Below are 18,959 nucleotides of genomic sequence, written 5' to 3'. Positions count from 1 at the left end.
CTGAAGTTATTGGACTGAGTTTGTAGGTGTGTGTGTGTGGTAGTATACGACTACCTAACTGAAGATTTATATACTAAAAACTCTATATACTTTCTCCCTCCAGAAAAATATATTTCCGATGTGAGAAAACAGGGTCGGAAAAGGGTCTGTATTGTGCTTCGATGGTAAAATGCTAGCAATATAGTATCGCTTAAAACTCATCACCCTTGAATTGACTGGCAATGTTCAAATATAAAACGGATACAAAAATATAAATGTTGAAAATAAACTCCACTTTATTAGACCTTCCTGTATGAAAAAATCTTTTCAAGAAAAAAAATTGTTTTTTTTTACTAATAACACACATTTTAAATTAAACTTTACAGCCATTTTGAAATACTGCGTATATTACTTTTTTCCAAACAAAAAAAGAAAGGGGTTATAAAAATACCTGCCTTGTCTCTACCGTCAGAGAAAGTGATTGATTTAGGAAGCCACTGAAAAGAGATTCTAATTTTCCGTCAAACGACACAGACGCCTCTCCACTCGCGCCATCTGACACAGCATCTGTTCGTGCGTGCCGCTGTATTGCGATGGCCCCCCATAGCTAGGCTTGTAAGCGGAAACCTAGAAGCAACAACACACTGTTCGTACTGCACAATTTTTGGCCTGCTATGTCATTTTCATCTTACGCCTCTTGTCTTTGTTTCAAATTTTCGGAAGTGTCCGTTTGCGGAAACCTTGCGTGTCTTTTTTCCTGTTACTAGGTGTAGTTACATATACATTGCTCTAGTTACTAGACTGCGTTGCCAGCGTTGCTGCTACTATTGTTGCTTGTGACTGTTTCTCCCAGTTAGCTACATCAAGGTGACACTTTTCCCCAAAAAAAACCCTTTCATCTCCTGTCAACTCACACGCAGCGTCACGCGTCAGATCGATCGCTAGCTTTGGCGGTTCGGTGTACCACAAGGCGACGTTTATCACGACGCTTCCTTCGGCTTGGGGGACGGTGAGAAGGGCCGATGGATCAGCGAGGTTGTAGTGGTGCCCGGCACGATCCGAACGATGCCACTGGCGTTCAGTCCGTTCATCATGCTGGCCGCCGTCAAAGCCGCCGCATGATGGTGTGCATGCGTCTGGTGCGCATGGTGTGGAAGGTGCGCATGAGGATGATGCACGTGCAGTGGATGGTGCGGATGTAGCAACGACAGCGAATGGTGCTGCGGTGGCTGACTGGACGCTGCCGCTGCTGCTGCGGCTGCTGCAGCTGCTGCCGTGTGGTGCAGCAGTTCCGCATTCAATCGCGACGGAGAACTGACCCGTATTCTCAACGGTGACATTGGCTGCATTAAAGAGGCTGGTGGTGCGTTACTGGTTCCGTTCGTAGCGGTCGGTGTACCACCACTGGCACTATTGTTATTGTTGTTGCTTCCTACCGAGCTGGGAGTCCCTGGACGGTGATCGCTCGACGACAAATCGCTAGGATGCTGCAGATCCTTAAGGGAACTGCTCGCTGTACCACCGGACAGGGTAGGGGTGGTGGCGCTGGTTGGGGCAGGGACATTCGTGAGAGATGCGGTCGTGGCACTGCTATTGCTACCGGGCGAATCGCTCATACTGACAACTGTCGTGAGGACTCCGGCATTTGCCACACCGGACGCGCTCAGGGATGCCGCACTAACGGCCAGCGAGTGGGGCAGGTGAGGCTGTGGTCGAAGCACGGTAGGAGTGAGAGGCAGGTGTGTCAAACCGATCGGGGGTGAGTGGGTGTTGATCGGTGGCGAATGATCGCCCAGACGATAAGGCATGAATCTACTGTTGAACGAACCTAAGGAATGGGCAAAAGGTACAAAAAAATCGATGACAAAACACAAAAAATCAATGAAAATCCTTTTCCATTTTTGGGTGGTAACTAAACACTTCCACTCTCGTACTTCTTTTGTACCTAAAGTGTTGTTGTTCGATGTGCAGACGCACTACTTACCAGGTAACAAACCGCCCGTAAGATGGTCGCCAAAGCGGAAGGAATGCAGCGAGGCGAAACTATTCCGGAAGTCCTTCTCCCGATCCCGCTCATCATGCAGCCGATCCTCACTAGAGCCGGGCAGTGAGCTGGGACTGTGCTGCATCGACATACTAGGAACTGGAGAGTGTGTACCGAGCGAAATGTCCGAATCGGAATCCGTGTCCGTTGGTGACAGTGGTCCATCGCCACGTCTGGGCGTCAGTGATGAGGATCCCGATCCCGATAGTGGTGGCTGGTTGTGTCTAGAGAATTGTAGCACGAGAAGTGAGAAGAAAGCAAAAACGTAAAGAAAACTAGTTCAAATTACTGTGCTTTGGAAGGTATGGTAAGAGAGTGAGGAAAAGAAAATTTCATGTCATTTAATAATCGTCCCACACAACTGGCCAATGCGCAGGCAGCACACAACGCTGTCTTGGGAGCACTCGCACGGTTTAGCCCATAATTTTGGTTTGCTCGAAATCGGTTAATCTTCACCATTGATGGTCGTCTCTGGGCTTTTGGGCTGGGCACCCCTTTACCACGACCACCGGTGGGTTTTTCTGCTTTTTTTTTCTTTGTGCATCTTTTATGTTACTCCTGCTTAATAGCAATATCCCTGACGATCCTAAAATGCCAAAGACAATAATCTGCCTCTCGAGACGAGACAAACAAGATGCGAGGTGCCAGCACCGAGGTGGCAGACCGTAGACCACAACGCAGGAAGTTGCCGGTGAGCCTAAGACCTCGTTTCGAATGGGTCAGGTTATTTCGACCTACAACACACGGACGCCCGGACACATGGAGAACTTGCAGTGTCATATACTTTAATATGAGGTTCCCTCTTACTGACGCCATGCTGCGTAAGGAGATCTGTACGTTAGGTCTTTTGGGTGCCTGATGTTTGACAGTAGGAATTACATGCTGACACTGTACACCATTTTGGACGTTAGTTTTTGGAGACCAGATATGTAACCTTTGAAATCTTATGATTAGAAAACATAATTACTGGTAATATACCTAAATAGTCAATGAATCTGTTAGGTATATTGAGATATTGGATATATTTTAACGTATAGGAATATGTTATACAGAATTTACAAGATATCAGGTATAACTATATCGCAACCAAAAATCGAACTGCAATACTTGGCAAACAGTATTAATATTTTTCAACATAAATTCAATAAATCTGTAGTAAGAAAGAGAAGCGAAAAATCGTCTCAATAATAATGCCACAATCGGAAAACCACGTTGGGAAAAAAAGGAAAAAGGCACCAAGAGACGTGACACCATGCTCCAGCAAATGATGAACCCATCAGCTAAATATCGTGCACCATCACTCCATTGAGAACGTCAATCCAACGCCATCCATCAAGAAGCGTTTGCTCTGCTCGAGATCTTACCCTATGACCGGTACAACCCGGGGACGTTGGGATGGATGGCGCCGGAAATGAAAATACTGTACGTCTATATTTACACACTTGGATTTAATAGGTGTCCTTTCTTCTGCTTCTCACTCACCGAACAAAAAAGAAAATCACCCAAAATCCCAACTCCACGGTCAAAGGTGCAGACACTTTCGTCCTGTATGTTTGCCATACGACGTGTAATGTAGCTCAACTGTCTGGCCGGGAGAGACACAGACAAAGCATTGGGATACTGCAGAGGAAAGCATCATTACACACGGTCATCGTACACGAGTGACACTAGCATCAGGATGAAGGTCCTTGAGCAATGGGAGAAGAAAAAAACGCAAATATGCTATTGAGAACCGTAGTTTTGTGGTTTCGTGTGTTTGGTTCGCATCGCGCTATATTTGGTCAGGACGTGGTTGATATTTTCCTGGAATGTGCCACAGAAATTTAATACTATTCGTGGTTGACTTTCAAGAAGAATTTTTAACTTATGGGCAATGCTTGAAGAATTCAAGATGCTCAACTCAGTTTTGTTCTGAGAACAACAAAAATTAATAGACGTTCCATCATTAATGCTTTCTTTTGGTAAAGAAATCTTACTCCAACTCCGTATGTGAAGCTTAAATTAGTAAGGCCAACTAATAGGGCCAAAGCAGCAGTAACATTTAAATATCGAACAAAACGAGGAAGTAAGCTGTCACTGTATCAATGCGATGTCCCAGTTGTTTGGCAGCTGTCAGCTTCGGTTCGGAAATATCCAAACCAACTCAACCCGTCATTAAGACGCCACGGGCCCACAAGACGGTCCATGTGTGTTGATGCGCTGGCGCTTAATGCATTCTTCCATTTTACATCGAGTAACAAGACAAGAGAAAAGTTTTAAACCCTCCAGCATCCTTCCTTTCGCCCACAGCAACGATCCCCACAAAGCGGTACAACCGTGACAGGAACGTAAGGAGGGACAACAACAAAAAAAACATACTTAGAAGATACACACAAAAAAACAACAAAGTCTTAATCCTAAACAAACTGTTTCCACTCACCGCTAGAGCGAAGAAAACATCAACAAACATACTTATCCGTAGAACGGGGCAGACAAAAGCGAAATGATAAGCGTATAAGCAACGAAACCAATGCCCGTCGTGTCGTATGGAGATGGCATCGTTCTGTTCTGACGTTTTGATACGGTTCACTCTCGGATCGAATTACTTACGAATCCGGATCCACCTATCTGTATGACCGTACTCGATCCTTGGCCATCAGTACGGGAATGGTTTCCAGTGCTAAATGGCAGGAAAACTGCATTATCCCACGCTTCCGTACGTTTTTCGGGCGTTCGTGGAAAAGAAAAGAAGTGTCATAGCATGCGGGAAATCGATATCGTCCTATACTCGTAGGGGACACTATTTAAATTTAGCCTAAATTAACATTCAAATATGCAAAGAACAAGCATAAACTTATTCCTGCAGCTTCAGTTTAAAATGTTACCATCCAACCAATCAGAGGATAATATTTAAAAGAAATACCACTCCACTCCCAACTAAGTTGTGGCAGATGAGCGCTTCTATCATATGGTAATGATGCTAAAGCAATCCCACGTAAGTATCTAACCCGATGCAATTAATGATGGAATCAAAATAAACACCAACCGTCACAAAATTCAATAAGGTATGCTAATTTCAATGCACGCAACAAAACGACAAATGAGCCAGAAAGGGAAACGATTTGAATAGGGAAGGAAGTTCGGGTTATGACAATTATGACAAATTGAGGCTTGAGTTTGTGAGATATGATTTTTCACGCGATCGTACTTGGAATGGTGAGTTTTGGCAAACATTAGGCTCCCTTCGAGCAGTACCAAACAACCCCTTTAGGGGCAGCTGCATCCAAAGGGCCCATCCCTGTTAGATCTTATTAACCGGGTGGGTGAGTAAGTGTTGGTGTTGATCTTTTACCCTGTCGTTCATTCGGGTGTACGAAACGCGAATTAAATGTGTGTTAGGTGATAGCTTGTGTTTAGCTTCCTGTCACCGAGTGTTTGATATGAGAGTATCCCAGCTAATACCTTTTGTGTGGTTTCTGTTCGCAAATATTCCTGTTTTCCAACACGTGGTTTTAACACATCGAACAACCCCTTTTTTTGGTCCGAAAGAAACTCTATCCCGCATCCTTCGAGCGACACTGCTTGTAGGAGCGAAAGGGATGAACATATCTGATGTGGCGTATATTATTACCCCTCAAGCTTAACAGTGGTACCGGGAACCATACCCATCACCTACATTTAATGATAATTGAATTGAAGCGTTTCCCCGACCGACACAACAAAAAAACCGGACAGCGAAACGCAAAAGGGTTAAAATGCTTATTTAAACACACCACAAGGACGACATTGTGCACAATGGGAGTGAGTTGCACACAAGCGGCAGAAGCGCAGACAAACAAAGGTAGCCTCAAGCAATGACGCATAAAATTGCAAGTGAACAGTACAAACAGGCACAAAACAACAAAACAGCAGCGGCCACATCCTTGAAAGCAATCCGCGAACCATACGAACATCATCATTCCCGGACGCTGGGAAGGAATTATTGGTAGCGGCGCAAATGTGGTTCAAGACAAGAACAAACAAACATAAGCCACCCAAAAACAGCAGAGGATACTGTCGCTCGGTTCAAGGCTCGTCAGCAAGACTTTGTACGGCCATGGACGTATGTAAAGGAACCTCCGTTTGTCGGCTTTGCAATGCGCAATTGTCTCTTCGCGTCCCTCGCTAATGGGCAACACATGTTATGGAGCTATCGATCGAATTATATTGTATGATAGTTCCTCTATTCACCCTCATTTAATAAACGGGGACCCTTTTGCGAACAGAAAAAAAACCTGTTTCATGCTCGTGAATTACCCAGTCCCTGTCCATTTTTCTAAAACTGAACATATCTGACCAGGAAGTAATAATCGCTTGATTGGTGGTAATATTACAAAACCCCAAACTCCACAACCTTACTCCACAACCATCTCCAAAGTACAGCTTTGGGGCACAAATGTACTGTCGAGAAAGGTACGACATTGGAAGCAATCGATTTCCCGTAAGGCATCTCGAATCAAATGGTCATCGTCGACCTCGACTACTCGATGGCAATCTGCACGCGGTACACAGGTTATGCTAACAAAATATACCACCAAATATTTGCTCACCTTAGCTTCCACATTCGTAGCACCTGGAAACGCATCTCTCCACCCCAGCAATTCGTTGCAAATCGTTCGCAAAATGGAGCGAACGAATTGTTTGCCAACAGGGAAACTTCGTTACCACCCATTTGGACGGTTAAGCTTACAACAATAAAAAAAAGAGAACGAATTGAACTAAATAAACGAACCTTCTGTACTGTTGTATCTCCAAGATTGGTTGGACGGATATTGTATCTCGGTGGGAATCGCTTACGGGGCGCGATGGCCGACCATAGCATTCACATATATCCTGCGATGGTAATACCTATCGAGTGGGATCTGCTTGCAATCATCATTACTACCGTCGGCGCAAACAACGATGTCTCTGACTTGTCCCAAACAACGAACCGCCACTCGGAGTGGTCGATTGATTGCAAAACCATTCTCGAATCAATCAACAACACAACCAACCAACCCTGTGTAATGGGTCTTTACAATCCCGGACGAACGATTAGGTTCTCGAGTGGTGCGTGCGTGTTGTTATACCGATTATGTCTTCGGTCATCAAGGAATGCAAAAGTTGCTCGTGGCTTGCTCGTAAGTGTTTACCAAGGCAGTATTTTGTCGTATGACAAAGACCATATAGTTGAGTAGCGTGTGGTCAACAGACGAGAGCTATAGAGGGATGTAATTGCTGTTAGGAAATTATATGAATTAAATCCTTGTTTATCATATCCATTTTTTTTAAATGAAAGCAATTATTTAAGTATTAAATTGTTTTATAATCATGTGCAAAAGTACAATTTGTCGTACAATTTAAGTATTCCTATGTCAAACCTTCTCACTCCTGTAATCCAAGTTATTTGTCGTATGATTTTCACCCTTTTCGCATCTATTCTCCTACATTTCACCTCAAACCACATCGTCCAACAGGTCCAGCTATCGAATGACAAAATTTTCTTTACACTGCCACGTACCAGGCATCGATATACTCATGCTCGAACGGTCATGTATAACCCTGCTGTCTCGTCAGTTATTTCGCACGTAAAAAAAAAGTTAAGGAAATCTTTCGCCAGCCCTCGAGCCCTTTCGACCGGTTACGATGGGAAAAAGGGTAATTGAATATCGAAAGTACGATGGTTTTCAAGTTGAGAAGAACAACAAAAAAAACCACCCAAAACTACCACGAAGCCCTTCATCTTGAGGCGAGTAACAGTCACGTGGTTCAAAAACTGATCTCCTGGATCTCTGTGAAATTTTATCCATCGTTGTGACACGTGTGATGGATGTTTAATGCTCACATGGGGCTTCATTCGAATGATATCTTCAATGGAAATTTGTCTTTTTGAACAAAAAAATCTAAATAACATTTCACATACACAGGTTAAATTAAACTCAAAGTGAAACAATCGCAAAAACATCGACTCATCATCATTGTCCAAAAACTAAGCCAAGGGTTTGCTCCACTTCCTATGACATGGTATACATACAGAAAAACACACATAAAAAAGGAAATTCAATTCAACGAGGCCCCTAACATACTGCCATACAAAAAACCTATCCATCCCGGTACATTTCGGGCCAGATTTGATTCAATAATCATAATATTGTTGATTCTCGTTTTTCCCTTCATTTTATAATACTCGATTGTTCCATTTTTCCACCCTTGTCTTTGGGTCTGTTACATCAGCCCTGGCGTGCACCCTCGTCGGTTTTCATCAAACCACCATCAACAACGGCATCATCATCAGCAACCGAGTGGTGATGTCTTGACAACTTCTGAATGTGCTTGCTTCGGCGGTTACCAACCGGTTAGCCAAATATTTGAATATATTTACAGCTAAACTTAATTTGTACAACAATAGAGCCATTATTTCACGCCTTCAGCTTGCACGCCCGGAAGAAGGGCACCGGGATGGCGACTGGCGAAGCCGGGTGGCAGGCAATCGGCACCTGCAGCATAAAACCAGCCTACGCAAAACCAGCGCGCGCGCGCGCCCGTTCGCTGGGTAATGGAATCGAATCGTTAAAGCATTACCGAATAATGAATATAAATTAGCGTGAAAAATTAAAATCCCAGCTTGTTCATTTCGACGATGGTTAAATCGGAATCGGGGGCGCACATGTTCGGGTGCATCGGGTCTGACAGGAAGTCATCACTTTGCTCGCTTCGGGGCCTGTGCTTACCCGTGCCGGTCGCGACGATAATCGTCTCCCCGGAAGTTCTTTCGAGAAGTTGCACCCTCTTCTCGTGCCGTGGTTTCGAACTCGTCCAAAAGCCACCCCCACCGTAGCGCAGTGTTTGGCTAAAGTCCTTGAATCGAAAGCTAACGGACCAGGATGCCCTTGGGCAGGACCGTCGTCTAACCTAGACATGGATCTGGTGGTATGTAGTTCGGTCCGCTGCTTGAACCATTGTACCGCACAGACGCTTGGAGACAAATTTAACCGTTATCGAATTAAGCCACAAACGAAGTCGAAACCGGCCCCAGTTTGCCAGTTTGGAGCGATGCTTCGGGGAAATCTAACCGTTTCACTGCATTACACAGGAATAATGAGTAACGAAGTTGTTCCGAAAGGATGAGCTAGATGAGTTACTTCCCCTGCAGCTGTGCACTGTATCAGTTGATGGGAAGAAGTGGAACACAGTGGTTTTACTGTGTCTGTGTTACATTTTATATACCATCGCACACCATCTGCTGGTTGAGATTTTTGTGATACCTGAGGAGCAATTTAACCATGTAACCAACCATGTTGAACAACAATTCTGATGAGACTCATAATTGCTTTTTTCTCGAAAGCAATAGAGTAAACGACAATCATTCCTTTGGTGTCCAATAAGGATATAAATAAGGATCATACTTCAAGCACAATCGGGTAAGTTTATTGCCTCAAACCAAATGGTCAACCCAATGTTTGGTAATACCTCGTCTACTTATTCTGTATCCTAGAGTTGTGCTATATGAATCTTATGATCTTAAAAATATTTTTCATATAAACATTGAAAGAAGAGTCATGCGAATCATGAGGTGGCTCAAAAGATTTTAATTATGAGTCGATTCTCACACGTTTTGAATCATGCGAGGACTCATGATGACTTCAAATATTTGAGTCATGAGAAGATTTTCAAAAGATTCAAATTATAAGAGGACTCACAAAAGATCCGAATCATAAGACGACTCTCAAAATATTCAAAGTTTGGTAATCTCTGAAGAATCAAGAATTTCGAAAGTATCATAGTCTTATCAAGTTTTTAATTTTATCCAATTATTTGAACTTAATTCCATTAATATAAAAAAAATCTTTGAAAATTATAGAGTTTTCAGATAATCATGTATGTTTTTAAAGAATGTATAATTTTAATAAACGAAATTCAGAGTAATTCTTGAGAATCATTCTTGATTCTTGAGATTTGGATTTAAAAATTAGCCCGAGATTATTTGAATAACATTAACCCAACACCAAACTTTACCATATGATATACTCATATTATTTTTATATTCTACTCATACACAACACATCTTCCGCTCTTTCATGGCCACCGCATACACCACCGTTAATTGTACACGGTACGGATGTGCCGTTCCACAAAACGGCTACTTTCAGGATCTTGGATCGCGCATCGAACCAACGCCAAAACGTCACACTAATGACTTTATTATCTTCGGCCACGAAGGCCAACAAAAGCCGGGGCCAAAGGGGTTACCCACTTCAAACTGTGGCCACACCGAACCACAATGTATGTACAAAATCCCAATGCTTGGCAAACTGTGGTCGACCCCGGCCCGGTCACGGTTAATTCACCGTCACTGACGCTGCCAGGGTATTACTTTCTCGCTTTGGATGGTTTGTTACCAGGGGGGGGGGGGGGGGGGGGGGTTTGTTTTTTTGTTCTATACCCTATTCGCCACCTCTTAACGTCTTAACTCGGCTTTGGACGCGCGGGTAACAAAGGTGTTAGTTGCCCGGTGGGGAATTACCACCAATCTTCCCGCTCCGTGTTCCGTATCTCGACCACGGGCGGTGTGGCAACCACATCGGATCAATCATTCGCGTTTCGGTCTCGCGCGACTCTCCGAGCGTTACAGTCATTAACCGGGGCCACCATACCATGCGGCGAGGACGATCTTTTGAACCGATAGAAGCCGATCTTTGACCAACCCAGGCGGCAGCACCGTGCACATTCATCATAAAACTGACGGACATCATTACGGTCGTGTTTACTCTTCATGCTCTCCCGGGGATATTGGAAATTGACCAGCCAGCGGTATCATCGACACAACCTACTTCACCATGGATCACTTTTCTCGTTCGGGCAACGGGTTAAAACGCGGATCCGTTTTGCGGTCGGCAATTGCTGTATCGAAACGTATATAAATAATTAATTAAGTTATTGTTACACTTAATAAGATAATTAGCCACGGAACCGTCCCGAAGCCGCGGACTGATACCTGCCGCGTGTGTTCGCGCTCGAAGGATCATTATCGCGCATTGCGGCAACGGGCATCACCGATGGAGAGATGGGAATTGGACGATCTACGGTGGGATTTGGCGCCCTCGGGAGTATCGCTGGAATCGACCCATCCCAGGGAAATTGAACCCCGATCGTTCGTCGGAAGATACACACACTGCCGCCAAAAGGGCCGACCATACCGACACCCCACTTTGATGTGTGTGTATGTGTATGTTGAAAGAGACAGACCGTAAAACAGAGAGAAAGAGAGAGAGAGAGAGAGAGAAGCAATGATCATACCTATCACAAAACACGTTTCCGCGCATAGCACTCGTACAATCCGGCTTCATAAAGTTATTACTCCTTCGGCAACATAACACCGACCGTCTGCCGACACCTTCCGCGAAACATCCGCGAAGCATCCAACATTGTGGAGCATCAAAGCCTGCCCTGCCATCCCTCGGCCTGAAAGAGAATTCCTACCACGTATCGTATTGTATCGCACCGATGCGCCTCGCAGGTATGCGCGCGCAGGAAAAGAAAAACGATCGCAGATCGCGGCGGCGCAAACAACCCCACGACCGTCTACTGCTCATCTCCGGCGCGGGGTAGGGCATACTTTGTGCCACTCTGCCCAGTGTCGAACGTCGGCGCAATACAAACGGTTGGCTGCTGTTGGTTGGCGCAAAAAAAAACATACACGCACCTAAAACAACTTCACACGGCGGCACCGATATAAAGGAGTGAATTTGAAAACGATACCACGACGATTCGACGACTGTGCCGGTTCCCGCGGTCAGTTGCATGGGTCTAATGCACGGCTAATTAACCCTTCGGTGGGCATTGGCTGCGGACTGTAGGTGTCTCGAACGAATTGCTACGAAATACGATCACACCTATCTGCGATCGTTTCCATCCAGCTGGAAGCTGTTAATGGGTAAACAGGTCAAACATTCATTACTCACGAATGTTTCTATCATTAGACAAAAGTGTAATGAATAGAAATGGATGCAGTAATATTAAAACAATAATTACTTCTTCTGCCTATAGTTTAAATTAACTTTATGTTATAAACAAGTGAACCACTTTCAACAGCTTCACAGCATGTAGCAATACTCTGTGAAGGGTTGCACAAATTATCGATCAATTTTTTTACACAATTCCCCCTCCAACTTATGTTTACGACAGCGTGTTGTAAATGCTCGATAAAGATGTTACTCGATTTAGTGTGAAGAGAGAAAAAAAAAACACACAGTTACAATAAAAGCTACAGCGAAAGTATTTAATTTCTTGTATCATTTTCCTTGCTCGGCTGTGCAATGCGCGTAAACCCTGCTTCCTGTTGTATGTATGAATTTTTTTTTTTTTATTTTTTCATTTCACAATACAAAACAACCATCACTGGCTGGTTATTATCGCTTTATTGCAAAACTCAAATGTTACCGCGGTCGATAACCACCGTAGAACATGATGCGAAAAATTCCCCAAATTCCACCGTTGCAGCTTGACTCATTCATGTGTTCTGACAATGCATGCTGCACGGAGTGATAAAAACGTGCACCGTGCGTGTGTGTAATGTGGTTGCGTGATGAAACAGAAACAGTTTATCGTGATAATTGAAATAAATTCTCGTTCCAGCTCTAGTGAAAATTGCGCGGGAAAGAGTTAGGAGATACGCATTTACCTGAAAGGTTAGTAGATTGGACCATGTTTGCTTCTGTGATATGTATATAGATAGTATATTGTTAAAAAGCATTATATTTAATTACACCTCCTCGAAGTTACAGGTTTCAGTCATAGCTGGTAGAAGTTTCAGACTAATTTACCAAGAATTAACGAAATTGGAGATGAATTAACCAGTACCTATTGAGAGCTTTTATTTTTTACGATTTACTCTGGCAAATTTTTAATACTTAATACTTTAATAACTTAATTATTGAATTTTTAAATTTTGTCTTTTTGTTATAATGATATTTTAAATATTCGATTCATCAAGTACTGGATTTAAATATTTTTTTAAATAATTTAATATTTTTATTATGAAGGCTTATTGCCGTTTTATCAAACTCCATTGGACTGATGTCCCTATTATAGTCACAAAGCATTAGCTCTTTGTTTGAATATCCTTTCTCCTACTATTCTTACATTCAAGATTCCAATGATGCCTTATGAAACTCCAGAGAGTTCCGCAAACCCTGCGTTTGGAACTTTCTCGGCAAAATATTTCAAAACTAATATTTAGATTTGATTATTTAAAAAAATCTCCAAAAACTAACTTTTTATTGTGTATCTCTACCCAAGACTCTCCAAGAAGTTTGTAAAATAAAAAGACATGGAATAGTCATCGATTCGTTCTAAACCACAAACAAACTCATTAACGTTTTCGCAAAACCCAACCCGCACCTTCGCGCACGGTTGCAATCACAATGTTCCTACCAAAAAGGACACACGTATCTTCATACGACCTAATTTACGACCGGGAAAACAACATCATCAATCTAAACGATGGCGACAATCGCACATTTGCCTGCGTGTGCTGGCGGGAAAACCTGTCACCAAGGTAACTGCACTTTGTCAAAACCCGCTCTATAAACCACATTACGCTGCCAACTTCAGGCAGCCATGGCCAATTCTGGCCCAGCACAGCAGAACAGTGAAGAGAACGGCGATCGTTTCAGTTTCCTAAACGGGACTAACGTCGCAGCGCACCAGCATGTTCGCGTTAACTAATAACTATAACATAAAATTTTATTCATTGCGAATTCATCAACTAACGATTCTCCGCACCGAACGAAAGGTTTGCGACCCATACACCGGTACCGTCTGTGCAGCCGTGAAGCACAGAAAACATCACGAAATTTTTAACCTCGCAACCATCCTAACATGGCAACTGGAACGGCAAAGTAATTAAAACGGAAATTCATTCCTTGTTCGCGCATTCGCCAAGGATGCGAGTGTTTGTGGCCGAACTGCGAACATTTCATTTGCTCGCAATAAAACCCTTACCGTGGAGAACCAGGGGGGGAAGGTTTCTCCCATGACCGACCTTCGGCCGGTTTGTATCGTGGTGCAGAGGAATTTTGGTACAGCCCGCTGCCCGAATGCATCGAATGATTGGTCTTGGAACCATTTTACCGCGCACTTTTGAGCGGTCGCTGAAAATGATGCCATCAAAAACCTGCGGTCGAACGCTTTGACGTTTATATTTTTTAAAGGTTAAAATTATAAAGTGATAAAAATATTTTAAGCCTGCCCCGTAGCTGACGCGAGCGATTCGGCGGTTCACAAATACCACGATGGAGCTGTGCACTGCCACCAAAGAGCCGAAACTTTGTTTGCCGCGGCACAAAAACGAATGACAAATATTCTGCAACCGGAATGTTTTTCGCGCTCACGATGCGTTTTTTTGCTTTCGGCTTTGCTTTTTTGCTTGTGGTCAGTGGTGGTGCACTGCCGCAAAGAATTTGACTGCCTGCTTGCTGGAAGATTATTTGTAATAATTATACCCTATCCACAAACGGACACCACGGATGAAGTGCCATCTTTCGTTTTGGTATGCCTCATTTGCGATTTGGAAGCAACAACAAAAAATATAAAAGAAACAAATGGTTTTTTTGCTGTGGTTTTAATATCACTTTCGTACGTCGCATGTACGTCAAGCTGTAACGTCACATGGGCGCAAGTTCCGAACGCAGAAGAACATTTGGAAACAATAATAAAGTCATATAAAATCATTTTGCCCTGCAAATTCTTACCAAAAATTCTCTTCATTATAATTATTAAGGGAATATTCAGAACCGGTCAACGGGGGAAAGTGTTTAAACTTTGTTACTGCTATGTGGTTTAATTTTTAATGTTTAACACCGAAGCATACAATGAAAACAATTTTTAATTTTTAAAGTTTAACATAACATTAAATGCCCACAGCCAAAGGCCAATAATATAAAATTATGTGTTCATTTAAACAAGAATGTGTTAAGTGATTTTTACCCAAAATTTGAGGCTATATTGGACACAAAATTGTTTCAAAAATTTTGTTCAAACATTTGTCTATCAGAAACTACAAACTTTTACAACTTTTTGAGAATTTTTGAATTTTTGTCTTGTCTCTTGATAATCTTCCTCCTGTATCTCCCTTTTGTCCAGAATATCTCTAGTTGTAATTATATGAAAATTTCGTTAAATTTGTGCCATAAAGTTGCTATAATTACTTATCTCTTTTAACGTTAAGTATAATACCTATATTATAGCATTGTAACGCTTCCGTTTCCATACTTTAATCAAAACAAATTAAATCACTTCATCCTACAATACATTCTTAATGTTTAACATAAATCAGCACAAATCGTCTCAAAGTATCATCACACCTCTAAGATTACTATCCACCACTCCAGGCCGGATAATGGTCTACTTCTTGTTGCAAAGCCCTAGCCAACACTCAAACAAACTGGACAATAATTGTTTCATTGTTCATCAAATGTTGTACCAAATCACTTTTCCTACGCTTTCCCCCATTGCAACAATAGCAAAGGGATCGATCATTTCCCCCTGTGTAAACAAACTCAGCATCAAATGGTTTTGTGTACCCACGCTGACTGACTAGCAGAAGAGACTGCGGGAGGTTTTTGTTTCCTTCTTTCTTTTGCTTCCTATCTTGTTCACCTTAGACGACACAGCATAAGGGCTTCGAACGGTACATTGAAGCAACCACCCCCGTGGTCGCCTTAGCCGTAAACCATTACAATTGCGAATCGAAATGGGAAACATTTTTATCAAATAACATTTCTTGATTCGGAGTTTCCCTGTAACACGCTGTAACTTCCCTTCGCTGTAAATTCGTTAGCGTTAAAAGTCGATTCTGCACTGACTGACTTCAATTTCCATAACAACATCATCCCCCGTCCAATGCGGTTGGACCCTACATACAACCTATAATTCGGAATTGAGTATGCCGTAATATTGGCTGTCGGATTTGTGTGCTTTCTTTTGGGCACGAAATGTGGAAAAACATTCTAATGTCTTTCGTAAACTAAACATACTGGTACAAAAACCATCTAAAGCTCTTCCTTTTTTCGAACATGACGCACATTGGTTTCAATGTTACAACGAATCCTAACCAGATCGGAACACATGTTTTGCTACATGAAACGTTCCTTTGGCGAGTTTTTTTTTTGTTAGGAAAATTTCCATTCAATTGTTTTTTCTTCTTCTCAAAAGTTGAAAATTTCTCTTCTAAGCAACATGCCACAACAAACGTTAATCTTTTAGGGTGTAACGTTTACCACACACACACACACACACTGTACGCAATGAGTTTTGGTTCAATTTTACCACTTTCTTTCCGGCTTTCAGTCGAAATGGGTGAGAACGGCTGTAACATAATCCGGTGCATACAAACAATTTGCTCGCCGGATTAGAGAGAGATCCTTTTGAGTGTTGATCCCCCTTGAATTGAATTTGCCCTCTATGCTTAGGAGCTTTGCTCGTGAGTTTAGGAGTTATATGGAAATGTAAACCGTTATTTTCAAAAAAAATAAATCTTGTTTAAAATTATATTGTTCTAAGGGAGGTTTTTAGAAAATATCTCGATTTTTATAAGTAAAACACTCTTGCGGCAACTTCATAATCACTATTCAACGGACAACGGAGTAAATTATCAAGAACTACTAAGAATATGCGATGAGTATTTATTCTTTGATAGCTTTGCGGTTGTTAAATGTTATTTGTTGCTTATATTTTGGTTAAGTGAGACTTTGAAATGTTTATTCCACCATAATATCAATTAAGTACAAGGCATTTGCATTATGAAAATTGTATTCACTTTAGTCCTGTAAGGCTAACAATTTTTCATTCCCATGTTTTTAATTCTTTTTTTTAAATATACATCCCGGACTATCATCTTCTTCTCACAATTCCTTGATAAAAAACACAATTATGAACAAAAATAAATTACGTGGTAAAAGTCATTACCTTCAATGGCTTTTTTATATTTTTACCATCAGTCGCTTCTTACATTGTAACGATGTAACCCACCACATAAAAAGAGCTGCATTTGACTGCATCCCACATAAACGATTGACATCTTAATAGAACGCAACATGTCTCCGTCACCGTCATACACTGGCGCGATTCGACTAGTGCAGCTAAAAAAACGAATTTCCAGAACACACGAGAAAAAAAGTAATGCAACTTCCGTCGCAAGAACGCTGGTCAGCACATACCCGATCAAACCCGATAACGATCAGAACCGAAATGCAGTTTGTCGGTGTGATTAGACATATGTCAAGCGTGGTCGCGGAATGTTTGCTACCGTGCGCTGGATGGTTGGACCGTTGAGGCGAACACAGACGCGTCCAGATGACAACAAAACATCAATCAACCGAACTGAGGTTGCAACCGTACCGAGTCAATGCCGAGTAGCAACATTTTAACACAAGACAAACAGGCCTTATGCTGTGCTTCGGGTGGGGAAAAAGAGGAGCCATACGGCTCCCTGATGATGTTGCCTAGTGGCCCAGAGAAGAATGTCCGAGTAGCGCACTCAACATATTGCGGCCCCAACAACAACCGTCGTGCGGCCTGAATTGATGCTGCACACATTTAGCCGAAGGTGGACGTTTATTAGTTTGCTTGCTGTTCCGCCGACTCTGATGGATTCTGCGCGTGACGCTTGACATCGCACCGGGTCGACACACGTTCGTTGACAATGTATCGCACCGAACTGATCGAATCCAGGGAGTCTGAAAGCTGGAAAGGGAGAATGCATTTTTTCGGGCGTTCAGATGAGATGCTAACCGTTCTACGGCCGGTCGGAAGAACCAGAGTTCCTGCAAAGGTCATCAATTTTGTTTCCTCTGCATACGACACTCGTAACAAACGTGTCTCGTTGGGGTCGCACGCGAACGTTGTAACGACCTCTTTCTCGAGGCATTCCCTCGGTGCATTCTCGCTTCCCATGCCAATATGCTGTGACATTCCTACGGCATTGAACGCCGCATCCTGGAATCTGCAGAGTTGTTGCTGGTTGCACAGTAAAAAAAAAACAGAGAGTGATTTATGCATAACCGATAGGAACGGATCGGCGCTATACTACCTTGTCGGGCTGACAAACTATGGTGCTGAGGTTTTGGGAAACATTTTATGAAATGATTTATGTGCCATCAGTTCTCCCATTCCATAACGCAAATGTCGGTAGCAATCAAGAAGCTCAAACATCTCCCTTGACGTGAAAAATGTTGAAGGTGGATTCGAGGTTCAGTTTTGGAGTTAAATTTGGAGACTTCTTGAAAGTCTTTCGACGCACTTTTGTTCTAATTGTGATCATTAAATTCTGATGGATATTCGAAAACTCAATATTTAGATCTGTTCAATTCATTAAAAATAAAGTTTCTGGTGGAAATTTTTACTACCAAAAACATCTTCAGAACCGGCCAGCTCAGGCTCATTACAAACCCTTCATACAAACATGTTTCGAAAGGGATTGCTTCAATGGCAAATCACGCCTAAGACATTGTGCAGAGCGCTATTAGACGAGACTAATTATTTCTTCCGACCTTCCGACTTTACGGCAGTAACTCAATCTTCGACACACGGACACATTCCACCACCGATGTCAGCCAACCATCAGGTTATTATGTGGCTGACAGTTTCTTCATTGATCTCTTTCCTTAAACCCCCCGTGGCGCTTATTTTGTGTCGTCACCGTTTGTGCCTTCCTTTCGCGTTCTAGTTCCGGTAAGACCGGTAACAGCTCGAGCCAATTTGTAGCTACTTTGTCCACCTGCGGCATACTGCGCTAAGGTGAGACCATCAAAGGCAAAGCAACAGCAGCGGCCTCCCCAGCAGGGGGCATATTGTTTTATTACACCACGTTCGCACCACCGCTGTAGCCTTGCCTCGGTGTCCTCCTTTAGAAAGGTGTCTTTTAGGTCTCTACCCTCTG

At 42.8% G+C, this 18,959-nt stretch overlaps 1 protein-coding gene across 3 annotated transcripts in view; it reads right to left on the bottom strand.

Annotated features, from left to right (window-relative positions):
• Positions 1-532: 532 nt before the first annotated feature.
• LOC125761478 (protein Optix-like) overlaps positions 533-18,959 on the bottom strand; it is a 61,786-nt gene continuing 43,359 nt past the window's right edge. For all 3 annotated transcript variants that reach the window (XM_049422636.1, XM_049422634.1, XM_049422635.1), the window contains exons 4-5: positions 1,964-2,247; positions 533-1,807 (exon numbers count right to left, since the gene is read on the bottom strand). In XM_049422636.1, coding sequence (XP_049278593.1) covers positions 960-1,807; positions 1,964-2,247 — 1,132 coding nt within the window. In that variant the 3' untranslated portion in view covers positions 533-959. The remainder of the gene's footprint in view (positions 1,808-1,963; positions 2,248-18,959) is intronic.

This window comes from Anopheles funestus, chromosome 2RL, assembly GCF_943734845.2.
Source record: "Anopheles funestus chromosome 2RL, idAnoFuneDA-416_04, whole genome shotgun sequence".
NCBI classification, from domain to species: Eukaryota; Metazoa; Arthropoda; class Insecta; order Diptera; family Culicidae; genus Anopheles; species Anopheles funestus.
This window is presented reverse-complemented; position numbering and strand designations above follow the sequence as displayed.